The sequence below is a fragment of the Macaca thibetana genome, chromosome 1 (assembly GCF_024542745.1).
Source record: "Macaca thibetana thibetana isolate TM-01 chromosome 1, ASM2454274v1, whole genome shotgun sequence".
Taxonomy (NCBI): Eukaryota; Metazoa; Chordata; class Mammalia; order Primates; family Cercopithecidae; genus Macaca; species Macaca thibetana.
The window spans coordinates 9079742-9101892 of NC_065578.1; the positions used below are offsets into that span (position 1 = coordinate 9079742).

The 22151-nt window shown below is 46.0% G+C and overlaps 3 protein-coding genes across 7 annotated transcripts in view; 1 reads left to right on the top strand and 2 right to left on the bottom strand.

The window, feature by feature from the left end:
• Window positions 1-22151, bottom strand: part of CTNNBIP1 (catenin beta interacting protein 1) — a 668528-nt gene that overhangs the window by 85599 nt on the left and 560778 nt on the right. The gene's annotated exons all lie outside the window — the stretch shown is intronic.
• On the bottom strand, window positions 1738-18404 carry LZIC (leucine zipper and CTNNBIP1 domain containing). Of its 2 annotated transcripts, XM_050789002.1 has the most exons (8): window positions 18347-18404; window positions 17618-17777; window positions 12272-12380; window positions 10917-11052; window positions 8720-8818; window positions 5495-5590; window positions 4581-4662; window positions 1738-2914 (listed from the first exon to the last, which is right to left on the bottom strand). In XM_050789002.1, the coding sequence occupies exons 3-8, from the start codon at window positions 12370-12372 to the stop codon at window positions 2856-2858; spliced, it is 573 nt and encodes a 190-aa protein (XP_050644959.1). In that variant the 5' UTR covers window positions 12373-12380; window positions 17618-17777; window positions 18347-18404; the 3' UTR covers window positions 1738-2855. The 2 variants fall into 2 exon arrangements, with proteins under 2 accessions (XP_050644959.1, XP_050644970.1); XM_050789013.1 differs by lacking the exon at window positions 4581-4662 and having other exon boundaries at window positions 2703-2914.
• NMNAT1 (nicotinamide nucleotide adenylyltransferase 1) overlaps window positions 18415-22151 on the top strand; it is a 47223-nt gene continuing 43486 nt past the window's right edge. The window contains exon 1 of one of the 4 annotated variants that reach the window (XM_050788871.1): window positions 18415-18513. The gene's annotated coding sequence lies outside the window, so the exon portion shown is untranslated. Of the gene's footprint in view, window positions 18514-18537; window positions 18924-22151 lie in introns of those variants that run through there. The other 3 variants (XM_050788868.1, XM_050788875.1, XM_050788866.1) reach the window with 3 other exon arrangements.

The window sequence follows — 22151 nt, forward strand, 5'->3', positions numbered from 1 at the left end:
TATGTTGGCCAGGCTGGTCTTGAGCTCCTGATCTTGTGATCCACCCACCTCAGCCTCCCAAAGTGCTGGGATTATAGACGTGAGCCACTGTCCCTGGCTGGTGGTGAGAAATCTTCTATGGCTTAAAAAACAAACATAGGCTGGGTGTGGTGGCTCAGGCCGGGCACTGTGGCTCACGCCTGTAATCATCCCAGCACTTTGGGAGGCTGAGGCAGGTGGATCACCTAAGGTCAGGAGTTCAAGACCAGCCTGACCAACATGGAGAAACCCCATTTCTACTAAAAATACAAAATTAGCTGGGCGTGGTGGCACATGCCTGTAATCCCAGCTACTTGGGAGGCTGAGGCAGGAGAATCGCTTGAACCTGGGAGGCAGAAGTTGTGGTGAGCCGAGATCATGCCATTGCATTCCAGCCTGGGCAACAGAGTGAAACTCTATCTCAAAAAACAACACAACAACAGACATAGCAATTCCATTCCTACATATACACCCAAAAGAATTGAAAACAGGTATTCAAACAAATATTTGTACACAAATGTTCATTGAAGCATTATTCACAATAGCCAAAAGAAGGAAACAACCCATATCATCGACAGATACCGGATAAACAAAATATGATATCCATACAACAGAATATAATTTAGCCATAAAAAGGAATAAAGTAGTGATACATGCTATAATGTTGATTAACCTTGAAAATATGATGATGTCGGCCGGGCGCGGTGGCTCAAGCCTGTAATCCCAGCACTTTGGGAGGCCGAGACGGGCGGATCACGAGATCAGGAGATCGAGACCATCCTGGCTAACACGGTGAAACCCCGTCTCTACTAAAAAAATACAAAAAACTAGCCGGGCGAGGTGGTGGGCGCCTGTAGTCCCAGCTACTCGGGAGGCTGAGGCAGGAGAATGGCGTGAACCCGGGAGGCGGAGCTTGCAGTGAGCTGAGATCCGGCCACTGCACTCCAGCCTGGGCGACAGAGCGAGACTCTGTCTCAAAAAAAAAAAAAAAAAAAAAAAAAAAAAAAAGAAAATATGATGATGTCTGGGCGTGGTCATTCACACCTGTAATTCCAGCACTTTGGGAGGCCGAGGCGGGTGGAACACCTGAGGTCAGTTCAAGACCAGCCTGGCCAACATGGTGAAACCCTGTCTCTACTAAAAGTATAAAAATTAGCCAAGCATGGTGGTACACACCAGTAATCCCAGCTACTTGGGAGGCTGAGGAAGGAGAATCTCTTGAACCTGGGAGGCAGAGGTTGAGATTGAACCATTGCACTCCAGCCTGGACAATAAGAGTGAAACTCTGTCTCAAAAAAACAAACCAAAAAAAAAAAAAAAAAAAAAAAGAAAATATTACGCTAAGTGAAAGAAGCCAGATACATAAAAAGGTCACATATCATATACTTCCATTTATATGAAATATCCAGAATAGGTAAATCCATAGAGACAGGGGGCAGATTAGTGGCTATTGTTAGCAGTCAGAGAAGAAGGGCATGGGGAGTAACTGCCTAATAGGTATAGGGCCTCCTTTGGGGGTGATAAGAATGTTCTGGAACTAGAGAGCAGTGATGGTTGCACACCACTGTAAATGTCCTGCCAGTGAATGGTACACTTTAAAATGGTGAATTTTATGATATATGAATTTCACCTCTTTTAAGTTCCAAATAAGGCATCATTGTAGCAGAGGTCTTCTAATCTGTCTGGTTGGCAAAGCACCTAGTATTTTACAGTACAGAAGAAGCTTTAAAAATGCTTTTAATTTGTATAAAGTGCAAAGAAAAAGAATTCTGAGAAGCACATGAAATAATATAAAATGGCCAGAGCCTAAGAAATAAGCTAATATACATGCATGTGGACACATCTACATATTTGAGCATACGCAGAGACATGTAAATACTCAGGAGAGAAATTTGCTTTTCCTCATAACTTATTTTGTGTTTCTCCAAAACCTGAAGAGTAGATAACAGCTGACAGTTACCCGCCTCTGAGTGTGACAAGAGGTCACACAGAGGGAGGGCCTCTAGCTGCCATTTCCTATTGCTTCCCTGGTGAAACAACGCAGGCGGCTGAGTCACTTTAGGAGACGCTCAACAGGGCTCCCATTGTTTCAACCTCAAAATTCCGAGATACAACGGGCCCCATTCATACAGACAGCTTACAGGCTGGGGATGGTCCCTCAGTGTGCAGTCAACTTTTTATTGGGACACTGAATTTTCAAAAACACTGACTTGCACAAATAGTGTTAATTATTATTTTTTAAATGGTACAGAAATAAAATTCAACAGACACTAAACTGGGAGTCAGAACACCTGAGTCTTACCCTTAGCTCTCTGATGCAACTTTAAGCAAGTCGCGTGCTCTTTCTGGACCTCAGTTTCCTTGTTTGTAAAAACAAATGATTTCCTAAGATCACTCAGAACTCTAAAATTTTCTGAACACTTATGAAGTCTATTGAGCTTGCTTCACTGTTCACTCCAATGAGTGGGGGTAAGTTATAAGCAGAAAAATATCATTACTTCACATCTTTTCATTCACTATCGACACTTAAAAATGAACAGTCTTAATAAAAACCAAGTCCACTTTCTGTTTTCTCTCTTAAACAGACAAATCATAACAGAGTCCAGTGAGTCCCTCTGTTGCAAGAAGTTCAGGATCACTCAAGCAAGTAACCCCACACAACGCACAATGATAAAGAGCATAAACACAAGCCATAAGTATATTTTTATGTCGCTTTTTCTTAGATTATTGATGCATTTCCAGAATCTCTTCATTTCTTTGCAATAACTGAAAACCCCCAGAAGAAAGACACCATTTACAGTAAGAATGTGATCAATGTTATAAGCTTCTGCACCATGTCATTTTTTTGTTTTTTCAACCTCAAAACTTGCCAGAGCAAGGATTTTGTCTCCAGAGCCTAAGAAAAAAGACACATAATAAACAAAAAGATTATTTCAAGTGCAGATACAATTCCTGTTAAAGTGGGGGGAAAAAAATCTTCATATAGATATTAAAACAGAAAATATAATTAGACTCCATTATCAGTGTATTAACTCCTACATGTTCCTTCCCTCTGCACAAACAATCCAGCTACAAAAGCAGACTTATTAGTTATAAATCCTTATTCTAGCTGTGAAATATAATATGTAAAATTTAGTTTATTTTTTATTTTTTGAGATGGAGTTTCACTCTTGTCACCCAGGCTGGAGTGCAGCGGTACAATTTTGGCTCACTGCAACCTCCACCGCCTAGGTTCAAGCAGTTATCCTTGCTACAGCCTCCCGAGTAGCTAGGATTACAGTTGCACGCCACCATGCCCAGCCCATTTTTGTATTTTCACCCTGCTGGCCAGGCTGGTCTCGAACTCCTGACCTCAGGTGATCCGCCCACCTCAGCCTCCCAAAGTGCTGGGATTACAGGCTTGAGCCACTGTGCCTAGCTATACAATTTTATTTAAAAAAATTTTTGTGAAAAAAAAAAAAGGAAAAACATTTTTCAGCAGGAGACAGGTCTTGCTCTATCACCCAGGCTAGAGTGCAATGGCATGATCTTGGCTCACTGCAGCCTTAAACGTCTGGGCTCAAGTGATCCTACTGCCTCAGCTTCTCAAGTAGCTAAAACTCTAGGTACCTAGCTATTTTTTTTCCTTTTTATTTATTTATTTTTTTTTGGAAATGGTGTCTTGCTCTGCTGCCCAGGCTGGAGTGCAGTGGCACGATCTCAGCTCACTGTAACCTCCGCCTCCCGGGTTCAAGCAATTCTCCTGCCTCAGCCTCCCAAGTAGCTGGGATTACAGGCGTGCACCACTATGCCCTGCTAATTTTTGTATTTTTAGTAGAGACGGGGTTTCACCATGTTGGTCACACTGATCTTGAACTCCTGACCTCATGATCCACCTACCTCGGCCTCCCAAAGTGCTGGGATTACAGGCATGAGCCACCACACCCAGCGTTTTTTTTTTTTTTTTTTTTTTTTTGAGACGGAGTCTCGCTCTGTCGCCCAGACTGGAGTGCAGTGGCCGGATCTCAGCTCACTGCAAGCTCCGCCTCCTGGGTTCATGCCATTCTCCTGCCTCAGCCTCCCGAGTAGCTGGGACTACAGGCGCCCGCCACCTCGCCCGGCTAGTTTTTTGTATTTTTTAGTAGAGACGGGGTTTCACCGGGTTAGCCAGGATGGTCTCGATCTCCTGACCTTACGATCTGCCCGTCTTGGCCTCCCAAAGTGCTGGGATTACAGGCTTGAGCCACCGCGCCCGGCCTCGGTCTTTTTTAAATTTTGAAGACAAAGGGTCTTACCATGTTGCCCAGGCTGGTCTAGAACTCCTGGCCTCAAGCATATAATTTTAGTTTACTGTTATAGTTACATCTACCTGACAAGTATTTTAAAAACATTAGGCTGCATTAATTTATTTTTAATACTGGGGAATAAAACCAATACAATGGATTTATAAAGAAAACAATTCTGGTTTCACTCTTAAACTCAAGAAAAGGTTATTATGTTATTTCAACCACACTCTCCATCAGTTTGTATGTAATATATGACAGTAGTATATGACCAGCTTTCAGAAATATGAGGGCACTCACCAAGGTCTGTAGAGACTTTCTCAAACTGGCTGAGTATAGCACCTGCATTTGCTGACAAGAAGGCCTCATCATCTGCAGTCAGCTAAACAAAATGAAACAAAGTCCAGTTGAGTGGGTAAATGTTACAGGTGGTTCTAGAAACCAGGTAAGAATGTCTTAGGAGGCTGGGCACAGTGGCTCATGCTTGTAATCCCTGCACTTTGGGAGGCAGAGGCGGGTGGACCACCTGAGGTCAAGAGTTCAAGATCAGCCTGGCTAACGTGATGAAAACCCGTTTCTATTAAAAACACAAAAAATTAGCTGGGTGTGGTGGCGCGTGCCTGTAATCCCAGCTACTCAGGAGGCTGAGGCAGTAGAATCGCTTGAACCTGGGAGGCAGAGATTGTAGTGAGCAGAGATCGAGCCACTGCACTCCAGCCTGGGCAACAAGAGCAAAATTCAGTCTCAAAGAAAAAAAAAAAGTTGAGTAGGAGCTGGGTGCAGTGGCTCACACCTGCAGTCCCAGAACTTTGGGAGGCCAATGTAATCCCAGCATTTTGGGAGGCCGAGGGAGGTGGATCACCTGAGGTCAGGAGTTGAAGACCAGCCTGGCCAACATGGTGAAACCCTGTCTCTACTAAAAATACAAAAATTAGCCAGGTGTGGTGGCGGGCACCTGTAATACAAGCTACCCAGGAGGCTGAGGCAGGATAACTGCTTGAACCCGGGAGGCGGAGGCTGCAGTGAGCTGAGATTGTGCCACTGAACTCCAGCCTGGGCAATAAGAGCGAAACTCTTGTCTCAGAGAGTTAAAAAAAAAAAAAAAAAAAAAAAAAAAGAATGTCTTAGGACCACAAACTAGACCACAGATCAAGATGCTCTGTACCAAATACTTCATACTTTTTCTTTATACCTAATATATTAAATACTGGTACCTTCTCTCCAAGTTTCCTGAGAGCTGTTAGTATCTCCACTTTCTGTTGAGTGTACAGGTCTCTTTCCAGCTTTCCTACCATCAGATCTCTATCCATCTAAAACATGAATGCAAGGCATATGTTACTTAAGTGAACAACATTCCGTATACAATATATAGCTTTTCAGGCTGGGCGCTGTGGCTTATGCCTGTAATCCCAGCGCTTTGGGAGGCTGAGGCAGGTGGATCACGAGGTCAGGAGACTGAGACCATCCTGGCTAACACAGTGAAACCCCGTCTCTACTAAAAATACAAAAAAAATTAGCTGGGCGTGGTAGCAGGCACCTGTAGTCCCAGGTACTCGGGAGGCTAAGGCAGCAGGAGAATGGTGTGAACTCAGGAGGCGGAGCTTGCAGTGAGCTGAGATCCCACCACTGCACTCCAGCCTGGGTGACAAAGCAAGACTCCATCTCAAAAAAAGGAAAAAAAAAAATATATATATATATAGAGAGAGAGAACTTTTCAGACGTACTTCTTTTTTTTTTTTTTTTTTGAGACGGAGTCTTGCTGAGTCGCCCAGGCTGGAGTGCAGTGGCTGGATCTCAGCTCACTGCAAGCTCTGCCTCCCGGGTTTACGCCATTCTCCTGCCTCAGCCTCCTGAGTAGCTGGGACTACAGGCGCCCGGCACCTTGCCCGGCTAGTTTTTTGTATTTTTTAGTAGAGATGGGGTTTCACCGTGTTAGCCAGGATGGTCTTGATCTCCTGATCTCGTGATCCGCCCGTCTCGGCCTCCCAAAGTGCTGGGATTACAGGCTTGAGCCACCGCGCCCGGCCTCAGACGTACTTCTTAAAAAAAAAAAATTCTCGGCCTGGCGAGGTGGCTCACACCTATAATCCCAGCACTTTGGGAGGCCAAGGTCGGCGGATCATGAGGTCGAGATTGAGACCATTCTGGCCAACATGGTGAAACCTTGTCTCTATTAAAAGTACAAAAACGGCCGGGCGCGGTGGCTCAAGCCTGTAATCCCAGCACTTTGGGAGGCCGAGACAGGTGGATCACAAGGTCAACAGATCGAGACCATCCTGGCTAACACAGTGAAAACCCGTCTCTACTAAAAAAATACAAAAAAATTAGCCGGGCCAGGTGGCGGGCGCCTGTAGTCCCACCTACTCGGGAGGCTGAGGCAGGAGAATGGCTGGAACCCGGGAGGCGGAGCTTGCAGTGAGCTGAGATCCGGCCACTGCACTCCTGCCCGGGCGACAGAGCGAGACTCCATCTCAAAAAAAAAAAAAAAAGTACAAAAACTAGCTGGGCATAGTGGCGCTCACCTGTAGTCCCAGTTACTCGGGAGGCTGAGGCAGGAGAATTGCTTGAACCCAGGAGGCAGAGGCTGCAGTGAGCCGAGATCGTGCCACTGCACTCCAGCCTGGCAACAGAGCAAGACTCCATCTCAGGAAAAAAAAAAAAAAAAAAAAAAAAAAAAAATCCTCTAGCTGATTAATATTATAAAGAACTACAGAAATAACCCAAGGCAAATATGATAGAAATGTTAAATGCAGTTCTAGTAAATTATCTAGTAAAATATCACCACTTCCACCAGAAACACTAATAGCATGTACTATACATTGGGCGTATTCAAAATACTTTTATGCATATTACTTCATTTAATCCTCATAACTACCATAAGAGGTAGAAACTATCGTCACCTTTTTACAGACAGAGAAACCTAGGCACAAAGGGGATGAATCAAATAACTTGTCCAGGGTGAGCACAATGGCTCATGCCTGTAATCCCACCACTTTAGAAGGCTGAGGTGGGTGGATTGCTTGAGCTCAGGAGTTCGAGACCATCCTGGCCAACATGGTGAAACCCTGCCTCTACGAAAAATACAAAAATTAGTTGGTGTGGTGGTGTGTGCCTATGGTCCCAGCTACTTGAGGGGCTGTGATGGGAGACGCTTGAGCCCAGGAGACAGAGGCTGCAGTGAGCCAAGACTACACTACTACACTGAGCCTGGGTGACAAAGTAAGACCCTGCCTTAAAAAAAAAAAAAAAAAAAAATGCCTTAAAACACACACACACACACACACACACACACACACACACACACACAAAAGGCTAGGCGCAGTGGCTCACATCTATAATTCCAACACTTTGGGAGGCTGAGGTGGGCAGATCACTTGAGGTCAGGAGTTCAAGACCAGCCTGGACAACATGTGAAACCCCATTTCTACTAAAAATACAAAAATTAGCTGGGCATGGTGGCATGCACCTGTAATCCCAGCTACTTGGGAGGTTGAGGCAGGAGACTCACTTGAACCCAGAGGCAGAGGTTGTACTGAACCGAGATTGCACCACTGCACTCCAGCCTGGGCAATAGCACAAGACCCCATCTCAAGAAAAAAAACCAACAAAAAACAAACCCATAAAAAACTTGTCACATACCTCAGTAGTGAAGCAGGGATTCAAATCCAGCCAGTCTGACCAAAATCCATGCTCTGAATCACTATGCTACTGAATTGCCCATAGTTACAAATAACTTGGTAACTTTTTTGTTTTTTGAGACGGAGTCTCTCTGTCGCCCAGGCTGGAGTGCAGCGGCGCAATCTTGGCTCACTGCAAGCTCCGCCTCCCGGATTCACGCCATTCTCCTGCCTCAGCCTCCCGAGTAGCTGGGACTACAGGCACCCACCACCACGCCCGGCTAATTTTTTGTATTTTTAGTAGAGACGGGGTTTCACCGTGTTAGCCAGGATGGTCTCAATCTCCTGACCTCGTGATCCACCCACCTCGGCCTCCCGAAGTGCTGGGATTACAGGCGTGAGCCACCGTGCCTGGCCACTTGGTAACTCTTAATTACATCCAAGCCTATAAAGAGACTTCTGGAAGTATCAGATTTACAAAGATACTTGAAATTCTTAGATGAGATAGGCCACACATGCATACAAGCAATGCTGCTAATTAATTCTCAATGTGATTTTAAGTTAGAGCTCTAGAAGTAGATGGTAAAACATTAAAGGTGGAGTCCAGGTAGAAGTGGTCAGTGGCAATTTAAACTGCCATATATTGTTTAAAGCTCTACATTCATTATCAACTGTAATTGCTCAAAGTACTAATTTTGTCAGAAAATTGTTAGTTGTGGCTCTAAAATCACCTGGCCAATTTTTAAGCCATAGGGTATCATAATGAATTGGCTTAGGAAATGAAAAACACACAGCAATCAAATCAATTTAAAGAAATTTTACCTCTGCTAACCTTGTCCGAAGCTGACCTGGTTGTTTCTTTGCAAACAATCTGATGACCTCTGGGGTTTTAAAGGCCTGGCTGATAGCTGCCTGAATAGCCTAGAAACAGAAGAAGGCAAAAACTAACCAAAACAGTCCAACAAATCAGATATTGCAATAACTAATTGATGGATCTTTTTTTTTTTTTTTTTTTTTTTTTGAGACGGAGTCTCGCTGTGTCACCCAGGCTGGAGTGCAGTGGCGCGATCTCGGCTCACTGCAAGCTCCGCCTCCCGGGTTTACGCCATTCTCCTGCCTCAGCCTCCGAGTAGCTGGGACTACAGGCGCCCGCCACCACGCTCGGTTAATTTTTTGTATTTTTAGTAGAGACGGGGTTTCACCATGTTAGCCAGGATGGTCTCGATCTCCTGACCTCGTGATCCGCCCACCTCGGCCTCCCAAAGTGCTGGGATTACAGGGTTGAGCCGCCACGCCCGGCCTAATTGATGGATCTTTAATCTTTATCAAGGTTTACTGGTTCCTGTCATAGAAGCAATTACATAACTAAATGAAGATCTGAAAGGATATGTTGTTTATGCATAAGCAGACACTCATCTAGAAGTTACACCTTGGGAGGCCAAGGCAGGAGGATTGCTTGAGCCCATGAGTTTGAGACCAGCCTTGGAAATGCAGCAAGACCCCATCTCTAAAAAAAAATTAAAGGCTGGGTGCAGTGGCACACACTCGTAATCCCAGTACTTTGGGAGCCCGAGACAGACGGATCACCTGAGGTTGGGAGTTCAAGACCAGCCTGACCAACATGGAGAAACTCCATATCCACTAAAAATACAAAATCAGCTAGGTGTGGTGGCACATGCCTATAATCCCAGCTACTCAGGAGGCTGAGGAAGGAGAATCACTTGAACCCGGGAGGTGGAGGTTGTGGTGAGCCGAGATTGCAACATTGCACTCCAGCCTGGGCAACAAGAGTGAGACTCCATCTCAAAAAAAAGAAAAAAAAAAAAAAAAAAAAAAAAAAAAGCCAGGTACGGTTGTGCATGCCTGTGGTCCCAGCTACCTGGGAGTCTGAGGGGTGAATAGCACCCCTGCACTCCAGCCTGGGTGACCCTGTCTCTAAAAAAAAAAAAAAAGAAGTTACACCTAGAATATGCAAAACATAAAACATGGTATATTTTCTTTTTTTTTTTTTTTTTTTTTTTTTTTTTTTGAGACGGAGTCTCACTTTGTGGTCCAGGCTGGAGTGCAGTGGCCGGATCTCAGCTCACTGCAAGCTCCGCCTCCCGGGTTTACGCCATTCTCCTGCCTCAGCCTCCCGAGTAGCTGGGACTACAGGCACCCGCCACCTCGCCCGGCTAGTTTTTTGTATTTTTTAGTAGAGACGGGGTTTCACCGTGTTAGCCAGGATGGTCTCAATCTCCTGACCTCGTGATCCGCCCGTCTCGGCCTCCCAAAGTGCTGGGATTCCAGGCTTGAGCCACCGCGCCCGGCCAAAACATGGTATATTTTCTATCAGAAATATACTTACTTTAATTATTACTATTATTTTTTATTTAGAGATAGGGGTCTCACTATGTTGCCCAGGCTGGTCCTGAACTCCTGGGCTCAAAGCAGTCCTCCTGCATCATGCCTCAGCCTCTGGAGTACCTGGGATTATAAGCAGGCACCACCACACCCAGCTTGAAATATATTTATAAAAAAACTGGGTATGGTAGTTCATGCCCATAATCTTTGGGAGGCTGAGGCAGGAGGATCACTTGAGCCCTGAAGAACAAGGCTGTAGTGAGTCATGATTGTGTCACTGCACTCCAGCCTGGGTGACACAGAGAGACCCTCTCTCAAAAAAAAAAAAGAACCAGCAGGGCATGGTGGCTCATGCCTGTAATCCGAGCACTTTGGGAGGCCGAGGTGGGAGGATCACTTGAGGTCAGGAGTTCAAAAACCAGCCTGGCCAACATGGTGAAACCCCGTCTCTACTAAAAATACAAAAATTAGCTGGGTGTGGAGGCGGGTGCCCATAATCCCAGCTACTCTGGAGGCTGAGTGAGGAGAATTGCTTGAACCTGGGAGGCGGACGCTGCAGTGAGCCGAGACTGCCCCACTGCAATCTAGCCTGGGCGACAGAGAAAGAATGCATCTCCAACAAAAACAAAAACCAGAAAACAAAGTCCGTCCTCTGTCACCTATATGTTATACTTACCAGCTGCATTCCACTTAGTTCATCTACCAAGGTCATATTTCCAGACATAATTTTCTTCAGTGAATCATTAAATTCACTTAGTTGCTCCAGAGTTTCCTTTTTGGTTTCTTCATATTCATCTGTATCGAGTTCCTCTCTGAAGTAGGTGAACATCATGATATGGAAAAATACAGAGTTCCAAGTGAAAAATGCAATCTTAGTACTTGTACATTAGAGAAAGGCTGAAGGGAAATATCAAAATGCTAACGGTGAATGTGTTCACATAGCAGTTCAAAACGCAGGAAAATATTGCATTTTCCTGCAATATGGTGACTTTGATAAACATTTTTCTTTTACCAAATTGAAGCATACTTAAGAAGCCACATAAGGCCAGGTGCTAGCTCACACCTGTAATCCTAGCACTTTGGAAGGCTGAGGTGGGTGGATCACCTGAGGTCAGGAGTTCGAGGCCAGCCTGGCCAACATGGTAAAACCCCACCTCTACTAAAAATACAAAAATTAGCTGGTGGGGGGTGGCGGCGCATTCCTGTAATCCCAGCTACTCGGGAGGCTGAGGCAGGAGAATCACTTGAACCAGGAGGCGGAAGTTGCAGTGATCTGAAATCTCGCCACTGCACTCCAGCCTGGGCAACACAGCAAGACTCTCTCTCTCAAAAAAAAAAGCCGCAATGAACTGTTGTGGTCCTTTGTGCAGTTAAGGCTGAAACTACATGCCAGAAATTCATGTAGTACCTTCTTGGCCTGACAGCAGGCAGGATTGATTTAAATACTAAAGACAGGCCGGGCGCGGTGGCTCAAGCCTGTAATCCCAGCACTTTGGGAGGCCAAGGCGGGTGGATCACGAGGTCAGCAGATCGAGACCATCCTGGCTAACATGGTGAAACCCCGTCTCTACTAAAAATACAAAAAAAAAAACTAGCCGGGCGAGGTGGCGGGCGCCTGTAGTCCCAGCTACTCGGGAGGCTGAGGCAGGAGAATGGCGTGAACCCGGGAGGCGGAGCTTGCAGTGAGCTGAGATCCGGCCACTGCACTCTAGCCTGGGTGACAGAGCGAGACTCCTTCTCAAAAAAAAAAAAAAAAAAAAAAAAAAAAAAAATACTAAAGACAGAGTAGGTGTTATTTCTACTTCAAGGAGGTTAAGTATTTTGCTCAAGTTCATGTGCACTTAGTTAACTGAATGACTGTCATTTCCCAGCCTTTATGACTCCAAAGCCTGCAATGAGTTTACTTCTCTAACAGACAGTGTGAAGAACACTACAGGGGAAATGCAGAATCACACATGGGCCTGCATCCATGGAGCTAGCTGCAGAAAAAAAGCCAGTTTCCAGCGTAACAACATACAATTAAACTCTTACCTGCATTCCTCCAGATCTTGTAATTGCTGCATGAGTCTATCCAACTGTTCTTCTAAATTCTGCTTTAATTTGCTTGTCTCTGTCTTTCCTCTGGAAGCCATTTGAATCTCTATGTGAAACAATAAACCCACATACCATATGAAATTAACACACCAGTGCAAGCTTTTTAAGTTTTATTTTTTGTAGAGACAGAGTCTGGCTATTTTGTCTAGGCTGGTCTCAAACTCCTGGGCTGAAGTGACCCTCCTATAGGTATAAGCCAGCACACCCAGTCGCCAGTGTAATTAAAAATAGGCAGCTGCAGCTGGGCGCTGGTGGCTCAGGCCTGTAATCCCAGCACTTTGGGAGGCCAAGGTGGGTGGATCATGAGGTCAGGAGATAGAGACCATCCTGGCTAACACGGTGAAAACCCGTCTCTACTAAAAAAACAAAAAAGGCTGGATGCAGTGGCTCACGCCTGTAATCCCAGCACTTTTGGAGGCCAAGGCAGGTGGATCACCTGAGATCAGGACTTCAAGACCAGCCTGACCAACATGGTGAAACCCCATCTCTAAAGAAAAAAAAAAAATTAGCTGGGCATGGTGGCACATGCCTGTAGTCCCAGCTGCTTGGGAGGCTGAGGCAGGAGAATCATTTGAACCTGGGAGGCAGAGATTGCAGTGAGCAGAGATCATGCCACTACACTCCAGCCTGGGCGACAGAGCCAGACTCCGTCTAAAAAAAAAAAAAAAAAAAAAAAAAAAAGAAGTAGATCAAATGTGGCTTTGCTTTATAAAATGAATCACCATAGCCCAAAACACTCCTGATATTATCTTATTGGTCTTATGTATATTTACCTAATTACTTGTGAGCATGAACATCCTTTTTTTATTTTTAGTTTTTTTGAGATAGGGTCTCACTCTGTCGCCCAGGCTGGAGCACAGTGGCACAATCACAGCTCACTATAGCCTCGACCTCTCGAGCTCAAGCCATCTTCCCACCTCTGCCTCCTGAGTAGCTGGAACCACAGGTACACACCACCACACCTGGCTAATTTATTTTTTTTGTGGAGATGGGGTCTCCCTATGTTGCCCAAGCTGGTCTTGAACTGGACTCAAGGGATGCGCCCACCTCAGCCTCCCGAATGCTGGGATTAGAGGTGTAGGTCCCCAAGCCTAGCTGATGAAGATCTTTTAATATGAATTTCTTCTTTGGAAATGTGACCATCTTTCTGCTGGGTTATCTTTCTCTTACTGATTTATAACATGGATACGAAGCCTGTGGCTTTTCTGAGACAGGGTCTTGCTCTGTCACCCAGGCTGGAGTGCAGTGGCATGATCACGGCTCACTACAGCTTTGACCTCCTAAGATCAAGCAATGAAGCCTTTGTAATTGCAAATATTATTTCGTCTCCTGACTAAATTTTATTTATTTTTTTTGTCATGGCAAATTATTATTTTTTAATAGACAAATCTATCTTCTCCTTTAAACCTTCTTTGTTTTGTGTCCCATGAAGGCAGGCCCTAACCATCTCATGATTTCTACATCTTTATGTTCAAGACTTTTACAATTTTTTTTCTAGCTGCAGAAAAAAGCCACCTGCAATTTTTTGTTACGCTTTGAAGTAGGAGTCTAACTTTCTTTTCAAAAACACCATTTACTAATCAGTCTTTTATTTATTGATCCAGGGCAATTTGGTCTACAATAAAGGTGGCATACTGATTAATAAATAAAAGACTGACAAGTAAAGGGTGTTAGGGCAATTGGATAATCATTGATAATTTTCTGTTCCTAAGAAATCACTTCTTTTATTTTTTTAGACTGAGTCTCACTCTGTTGCCCAGGCTGGAGTGTGGTGACGCAATTTTGGCTCACTGCAACCTCCACCTCCTGGATTTAAGCAATTCTCCTGCCTCAGCCTCTCGAGTAGCTGGGACTACAGGTGCGTGCCACCACGTCCGGCTAATTTTTTGTATTTTTAGTAGAAATGTGGTTTTGCCATATTGGCCAGGTCGGTCTCGAACTCCCGACCTCAAGTGATCCAGTCGTCTCAGCCTCCCAAAGTGCTGGGATTACAGGCATGAGGCACTCCACCTGGCTCTTTTTTTTTTTTTTTTTTTTTTTTGGATAGCGTATCACTCTCTTGCCTAGGCTGGAGTGCAGTGGTGTGATCTCAGCTCACCGTAACCTCTGCATCCTGGGCTCAAGTGATTCTCCTGCCTCAGCCTCCTGAGTAGCTAGCATTACAGGTGTGCCACCATACCACCCACACCTGCCTTTCTTTTTTTTGGTAGTTTTAGTAGACACAGGTTTCACCATGTTGGCCGGGCTGGTCTCAAACTCCTGGCCTCACGTAATCTGTCTGCCTTGACCTCTCAAAGTGCTGGGATTACAGACATGAGCCACTGTGTCCAGATCTAAGTCAACACTTCTTGTTATTTACATTATTATGGCTTTATCACTGGTGTATCTTGATAACTGATAATGACTTGCCTTTATTGTTTTCTCCTCCCCAAAATTCTTGGCTATTCTTGTACACTTTCTCTTCTAGATGAATTTAAGAATCAGTTTGTCAAGTTTCATTAAATATCCTATTGACGGCCGGGCGCGGTGGCTCAAGCCTGTAATCCCAGCACTTTGGGAGGCCGAGACGGGCGGATCACGAGGTCAGGAGATCGAGACCATCCTGGCTAACACAGTGAAACCCCGTCTCTACTACAAAATACAAAAAAACTAGCCGGGCGAGGTGGCGGGCGCCTGTAGTCCCAGCTACTCAGGAGGCTGAGGCAGGAGAATGGCGTGAACCCGGGAGGCGGAGCTTGCAGTGAGCTGAGATCCGGCCACTGCACTCCAGCCTGGGCGACAGAGCGAGACTCCGTCTCAAAAAAAAAAAAAAAAATATCCTATTGACTGGGGCCAGCCATGGTGTCTGACACCTGTAATTCCAGCACTTTGGGAGGCTGAGGCGGGCAGATCACTTGAGGCCAGGAGTTACCGATCAGCCTGGCCAATGCAGTGAAACCCCATCTCTACAATAAATTAAAAAATTAGCTAGGCATGCTGGTGTGTGCTTGTAGTCCCACTACTCGGCAGGCTGAGGTGGGAGAATCATCTAAGCCTGGGAAGCAGAGGTTGCAGTAAGCTGAGACTGTGACACTGCACTCCAGCCTAGGTGACAGGGCAAGATTCCGTCTCAAAAAAACAGAAAACAAAGAACAAAAAAAACCCCACAGAACTTTCCAGGCAACTTATTAAAGCATGTGTGTTTTTTTTTTTTTTTTTTTTTTTTGGGACGGAGTCTCGCTCTGTGTTGCCCAGGCTGGAGTCCTGTGGCGCTATCTCGGCTCACTGCAAGCTCCACCTCCTGGGTTCACGCCATTCTCCTGCCTCAGCCTCCCGAGTAGCTGGGACTACAGGCACCCGCCACCACGCCTGGCTAATTTTTTGTATTTTTAGTAGAGACGGGGTTTCACCATGTTAGCCAGGATGGTCTCTATCTCCTGACCTCATGATCAGCCAGCCTCGGCCTCCCAAAGTGCTGGGATCACAGGCGGGAGCCACCGCGCCTGGCATTAAAGCATGTTTTGTTTTCCTACACATAATGAAATCATTACCAGATGATTTGACATGTGTACTTCAATGGAGAGGATTCTTACAATATATTCAAAATAAAATATAATGACAAAAAAATTACTGCCTAATCCATTAAAATTGGCATAAGTCATCTATGATCATCAATGATATGCAAATATAAACAAACATTATACCCAGAAGTGTAATTTATTATAGCTACATTTCATGTATAATGGTTTAGTGCATTTTTCCTGGAAATTATTCATTTTAATTTTTCTCTTAAGTCTGTGGAATTTTCCACTAAAAGTTGAGGCAGACCCAAGATGTAACTGACAATGTCTTTTCAGAGTTAGTTTCCTACAGTCTAACCACACTGGATGACTTGCTGTTTCAAAAATGTCATGCACTCTTTTTGAGCTTGCATTTTTTTTTTCTACCTATGAAGCCCAGTTCATTCATTCTTCAGTCTAGTTCAAGTGTCACCTTCTCTACAAGGCCTTCCTTGATTTCCTCCCAATCACTAGGTTGTGAATTATTTGAGTAGGGATTTTACCTTTTCTTTTTTCTTTTTTTTTTTGTTTTGAGATGGCACCTCACTCTGTCACCTAGGCTGGATTGCAGTGGTGTGATCTCGGCTCACTGCAGTCTCTGCCTCCTGGGTTCAAGCGATTCTCCTGCCTCAGCCTCCCGAGTAGCTGGGAATGTAGATGCCCACCACCACGCTCAGCTAATTTTTGTACTTTTAGTAGAGATAAGGTTTCACCATGTTGGCCAGGCTGGTCTCAAACTCCTAACCTCAGGAGATCCGCCCGCCTCAGCCTCCCAAAGTGCTGGGATTACGGGTATCAGCCACTGCGTCCGGCCTTTACCTTTTCTTTATACACCAGCATCCAGCACAGTCTTGGGCAGACAAAAAGTGCTGAATAAATAACTGGTGGATGAATAATGAGAATTGATTGCTTCTTCTTTAGCATTCAAATCTTTTTATTGGGCCGAGCGCAGTGGCTCACGCCTGTAATCCTAGCACTTTGGGAGGCTGAGGCAGGCGGATCTCAAAGTCAGGAGATTGAGACCATTCTGGCTAACACAGTGAAACCCTGTCTCTACTAAAAATACAAAAAAATTAGCCGGCTGTGGTGGCGGGCGCCTGTAGTCCCAGCTACTCGGGAGGCTGAGACAGGAGAATGGTGTGAACCTGGGAGGCGGAGCTTGCAGTGAGCAGAAATGGTGCCACTGCACTCCACTGGGCGACAGAGCAAGACTGCGGTCTCACCAAAAAAAAAAAAAAAAAATCCTTTAAAAAAAAATTTTTTTTTGAGGCATCGTCTCGCTCTGTCACCCAGGCTAGAGTGCAGTGGCGTGATCTTGGCTCACTGCAACCTCTGCCTCCCGGGTTCAAGCGATTCTCCTGCCTTGGCCTCCCGAGTAGCTGGGATTACAGGTGCCTGCCACCACGCTCAGCTAATTTTTGTACTGACTAAACTCTGGAGAACAGAATATGAGTCTGATTCCTCTCTTAGATTTCTCAGTACCTGATACAGAATAGAACGTCGATAGTTTGGTCACGTATATAAACGCTCAACATAGTTTAAGGAGCTAAAGCTATTCTGAATACATTTCAGTAAAAATGGGTGCATTTTAAAAGCCTTATCTGGTGCTACTTTGAGATTTATCCCCGAAAGATTAACTCGTTGGCGCCACCTAGTAGTCACTAAAGGTGTGCACTTTTACGAAACTACAGAAACCGCTCTCAGACACTACAATCTGGAGTGGAGGGCACTCATTCTTGCTCACCTGTCTCTTAGTACTCTGATCTCTGCACAGTGCTGACCGGTCTCAAATTGCACAAACCTCCAGTTCTTGACGTTCCGAGTGTCATAAACTTGAGGAAAATGAAATTATTCATCAGGACTACAAAAGGCTCAAAGTTCAAACCCCCTGGGGGTGGAGATGGCTGGAAAAAAGGAAACCATTAACAAGTAATTGTATTTGCTATATATAAACTTGCCCTAAGGCAGTCCAGATAACTTCCACTTGAGCAGCCTGAGACATCACGGGCGGGGGCAGTTTCTCCCTCGACTGCGTCTACCGCAGCCTTTCTGAGGTTTTTCCTAGCGAGGCCGAGAGGATCTTGGAGGAAAAACCCGCATCCGGATACGCCTTGAGGGAAGGCTTCAAACCCACAGGCATGGAAAAGGTAAGGACGGAGAGCACGCCTCTTCCTGGCTGAAAGTGAGGAGCGTTTGGCCCAGAACCAACCGGACTGGGTGAAGAATCAGCTCCGGCCACCGCAGCAGATCCCACCCCACGCGGGAACTTGAAGTCCGACACGTAGGTCCCGCGGCGGCCGGGCTCCACCAGGCCCCGGTTACCACCAGAGGTAGCCGTAAACCCACGGTCCCCAAAAATCTTTCCGGCTCTCCCTGACGAAAACTGGGACAACCTCCTTAGGCCCCCGGGATCCCCCCTGTGCCACCTGCCCGCCCGCCAGTCCCAGAGTTTAGGGCCAGGGGCCCCGCCTACCTGAGGGCCCTGGCCTGGAGGACCGCGCCGAAGGATCACTTCCGCCGCACGCACGCACTTCCGGCCCCCTGGAACCAATGAGAGTGCGACCCAGATGTTCCACTTGCTGGCGTCCGGGCCGCGGGTGATCTACGGTAGCACTCGGGCCGGCGGACAGTGAGGGCGCGGTAAGCTCCCTGCAAGGAGCCCCTGAGAAGGTGGTCCTTTTTTGTCCTAGATATAGGGGCGTCCAAGATGGTGGAGTCTTTAGGGTCGAATATGATCCGAGGCAAGCTCATATTCAGGTTTGGGACAAGAAGCATTAATTGACCCTTAATTTTTTCGGTGGAACGGAAAACTTCGGTAAAATAGCTTCTGACCTTCGGAACAGATGTATTCACCTTGGAGAGGAAAAATCTCTTTCTAGAAGAGTCTTGAGGTCTAGCACCTTTAGACTTAACGGGGGACGGCTGGGCGTCAGAGGAAGAAATAATTCCGAATGACTTCCCTTTCTTCCTAAATCCTTCTTTCCAAATCTGTAAAAGACTACATCTACTTTGCTGGAGGTGGTTTGACACTCATGCTCCTTGAGAAGGAGGTAATGAACTGTTGGGCAGCTCTTAAAAAGTTACCCTTGTCCGGGCGCGGTGTCTCACGCTTGTAATCGCAGCACTTTGGGAGGCCGAAGCAGGCGGATCACGAGGTCAGGACTTTGAGCCCAGTCTGGCCAACATAGTGAAACCCCGTCTCTACTAAAAATACAAAAAATTAGCCGTACGCGGTAGCAGGAGCCTGTAATCCCAGCTACTGCGGGGGCTGAGGCAGGAGAATGGCTTGAACCCTGGAGGCGGAGGTTGCAGTGAGCCGAGATCGCGCCGTTGCACTCCAGCAGGGGTGACAGTGCGAGACTCCGTCTCAAAAAAACATAAATAAAAAAGATTACCCTTGGCTGTCGCAGTGGCTCACACCTGTAAACCCAGCACTTTGAGAGGCCGAGGTGAGAGGATCATTTGAGCCCAGCCTGGGTAACATAGCGAGACCCCCATAACAAAAAATCAAAAATAAAGTTACCCAGAAACTAGTTGGAACCATTTAATGATGTTCTCAGTCCATCTTCCTGAAGTAGTCCACAGAACAACGTCAGTGTTCATGGTAGAATTGTTCGATAGGGACAGTCTTTTTTTTTTTTTTTGAGATGGAGTCTGGCTCTGTCGCCCAGGCTGGAGTGCAGTGGCCAGACCTCGGCTCACTGCAAGCTCAGCCTCCCAGGCTTATGCCATTCTCCTGCCTCAGCCTCCCGAGTAGCTGGGACTACCGGTGCCCGCCACCTCGCCCGGCTAGTTTTTTGTGTTTTTTAGTAGAGACGGGGTTTCACCGTGTTAGCCAGGATGGTCTCGATCTCCTGACCTTGTGATCCGCCCGTCTCGGCCTCCCAAAGTGCTGGGATTACAGGCTTGAGCCCCCGCGCCCGGCCTTTTTTTTTTTTTTTTTTTTTTTAAGTAACAATCTCTTGTTAAAAGACAAGAGCTGTGTTGCCCAGGCTGGAGTGCAGTGGTGTGATCATAGCTCACTGCACCCTTGAACTCCCGGGCTCAAGCGATCCTCCGGCCTTGGCCCCTCAAAGTGTTGTGGTGATTGGCACAAGCTACCGCCAGGCCTGGTCTTTGAAGTTAGTTATATTTCAGCTGCCCAGGATAAACTTCTAACTTTGATTGCCACAGAGCTTTACCAGAACTAATTGTTTCTCTTAGTTCTGATTGTGGAATCTCTTTATTACCATCAATTGTTTTGCAGAGTTATAATTTGAATATGAAACCATTTTTCTAGCCCACTGGAATCTTTGAAGTTAGTTATATTTCAGCTACCCAGGACAAACGTAACTTTGATTACCACAGAACTCTACCAGAACTAATTGTTTCTCTCAGTTCTGTCTGATTGTGGAATCTCTTTATTACCATCAATTGTTTTTCAGAGTTATAATTTGAATATGAAACCATTTTTCTAGCCCACCTTAAGAGAAGACTGTTGACACACTAGTTGGAATGGTTGCAATTGCCTCTACCTTGCAAGACACTTCAGATTCAAAGAATTTTCTCTGTAAAAGTTGGCCAGGCACGGTGGCTCATGCCTATAATCCCAGCACTTTGGGAGGCTGAGGCAGGCAGATCACTTAAGGTCAGGAATTCAAGACCAGCCCGGCCAACATGGTGAAACCCCATCTATCCTAAAAATACAAAAATTAACCAGGCCTGGTGGTGCATGCCTGTAATCCCAGCTACTCAGGAGGCTGAGGCATGAGAATCGCTTGAACTCAGGAGGTGAAGGTTGCAGTGAGCCAAGATCGCGACACTGCACTGCAGCCTGGGTGGCAGAGCAACTCCGTCTTAAAAAAACAAAACAAGGCCAGGTGCGGTGGCTCACGCCTGTAATCCCAGCACTTTGGGAGCCCGAGGCGGGCAGATCACGAGGTCAGGAGATCGAGACCATCCTGGCGAACACGGTGAGACCCCGTCTCTACTGAAAATACAAAAAAATTGGCCGGGCGTGGTGGCAGGCGCCTGTAGTCCCAGCTTCTGGGGAGGCTGAGGCAGGAGAATGGCGTTAACCCAGGAGGCGGCGGAGCTTGCAGTGAGTGGAGATTGCGCCACTGTACTCCAGCCTGGGCGACAGAGCGAGACTTGGTCTCAAAAAACAAACAAACAAAAAAAACAAAACAAAAGAAAAAAAAAGTACCTGTTAATGCAATTATCTTTCAATTTTGATTCATAAATATGTGTGGAAGTGTCAATGTTTTTGGTAAAATGGAATTCACAGTGACAGACTCAGTGCTGTACAAAACAAAACCGGAAAATATACTTTAAAAAAATTATTTGAGCTGGGCGTGGTGGCTCACACCTGTAATCCCAGGACTTTGGGAAGCCGAGGTGGGCAGATCATGAGGTCAGGAGTTTGAGACCAGCCTGGCCAGCATGGTGAAACCATGTCTCTACTAAAAATAGAAAAAATTAGCCGTGCATGGTGGCGTGTGCCTGTAGTCCCAGCTACTCGGGAGGCTGAGGCAGGAGAATTGCTTGAACCCGGCAGGTGGAGGTTACAGTGAGCCGAGATCATGCCATTGCACTTCAGCCTGGGCTACAGGGCGAGACTACGTCTCAAAACAAACAAACAAAAATCATTTGAAAAATTTGCTGAATAAACACTTGTTCACAGTGTACTTTCCCTGGTTATTTTTGTTTTTGTTTTTGATACAGTCTTGCCCTGTCACCTAGACTGGAGTACAGTAACATGATCACGGCTCACTGCAGCCTTAATCTCTCAGGCTCAGGTGATCCTTGCACCTTAGCCTCCCTAGTAGCTGGGACTTCAGGTGCATGCCACCACATCTGGCTAGTTTTTGTATTTTTTGTAGAGATGAGGTTTTGTCACGTTGCCCGGGCTGGTTTCAAACTCCTGGGCTCCAGTAATCCTCCCACTTTGGCCCCCCAAAGTGCTGGAATTGCAGGCATGAGCCACCCCACCCAGCCTTCCCCTAATTTTGATAATGATAATCCAATGTTCTGTTCTAGCATTTGTGTAGTTTTAGCGTGTGCAGTCTTTGAAGCAATGGAGGTATTTGCCTGTTCTTCTCTGTGACTTAGTCAATCAGCAGTTCTATGCTAAGGGTTTTTTAATGTACCTTTAGGTTCTTGTTTAGAGTTAATGGATAATGAAAACATATTTCTTCGTTTTGTTTTTTGTTTTTTTGAGATGGAGTCTCGCTCTGTCGCCCAGGCTGGAGTGCAGTGGCCGGATCTCAGCTCACTGCAAGCTCCGCCTCCTGGGTTTA

What these genes read in the sequence shown, in the direction of transcription:
- LZIC (XM_050789002.1), bottom strand. Translation starts at nt 12,372, where the DNA reads ATGGCTTCCAGAGGAAAGACAGAGACAAGCAAATTAAAGCAGAATTTA. An exon ending in CAAGATCTGGAGGAATGCAG is followed by an intron (nt 11,053 to 12,271) that starts GTAAGAGTTTAA and finishes CACCTACTTCAG; the next exon opens with AGAGGAACTCGATACAGATG. An exon ending in GAAAGTCTCTACAGACCTTG is followed by an intron (nt 2,915 to 4,580) that starts GTGAGTGCCCTC and finishes CTTTTTTCTTAG; the next exon opens with GCTCTGGAGACAAAATCCTT.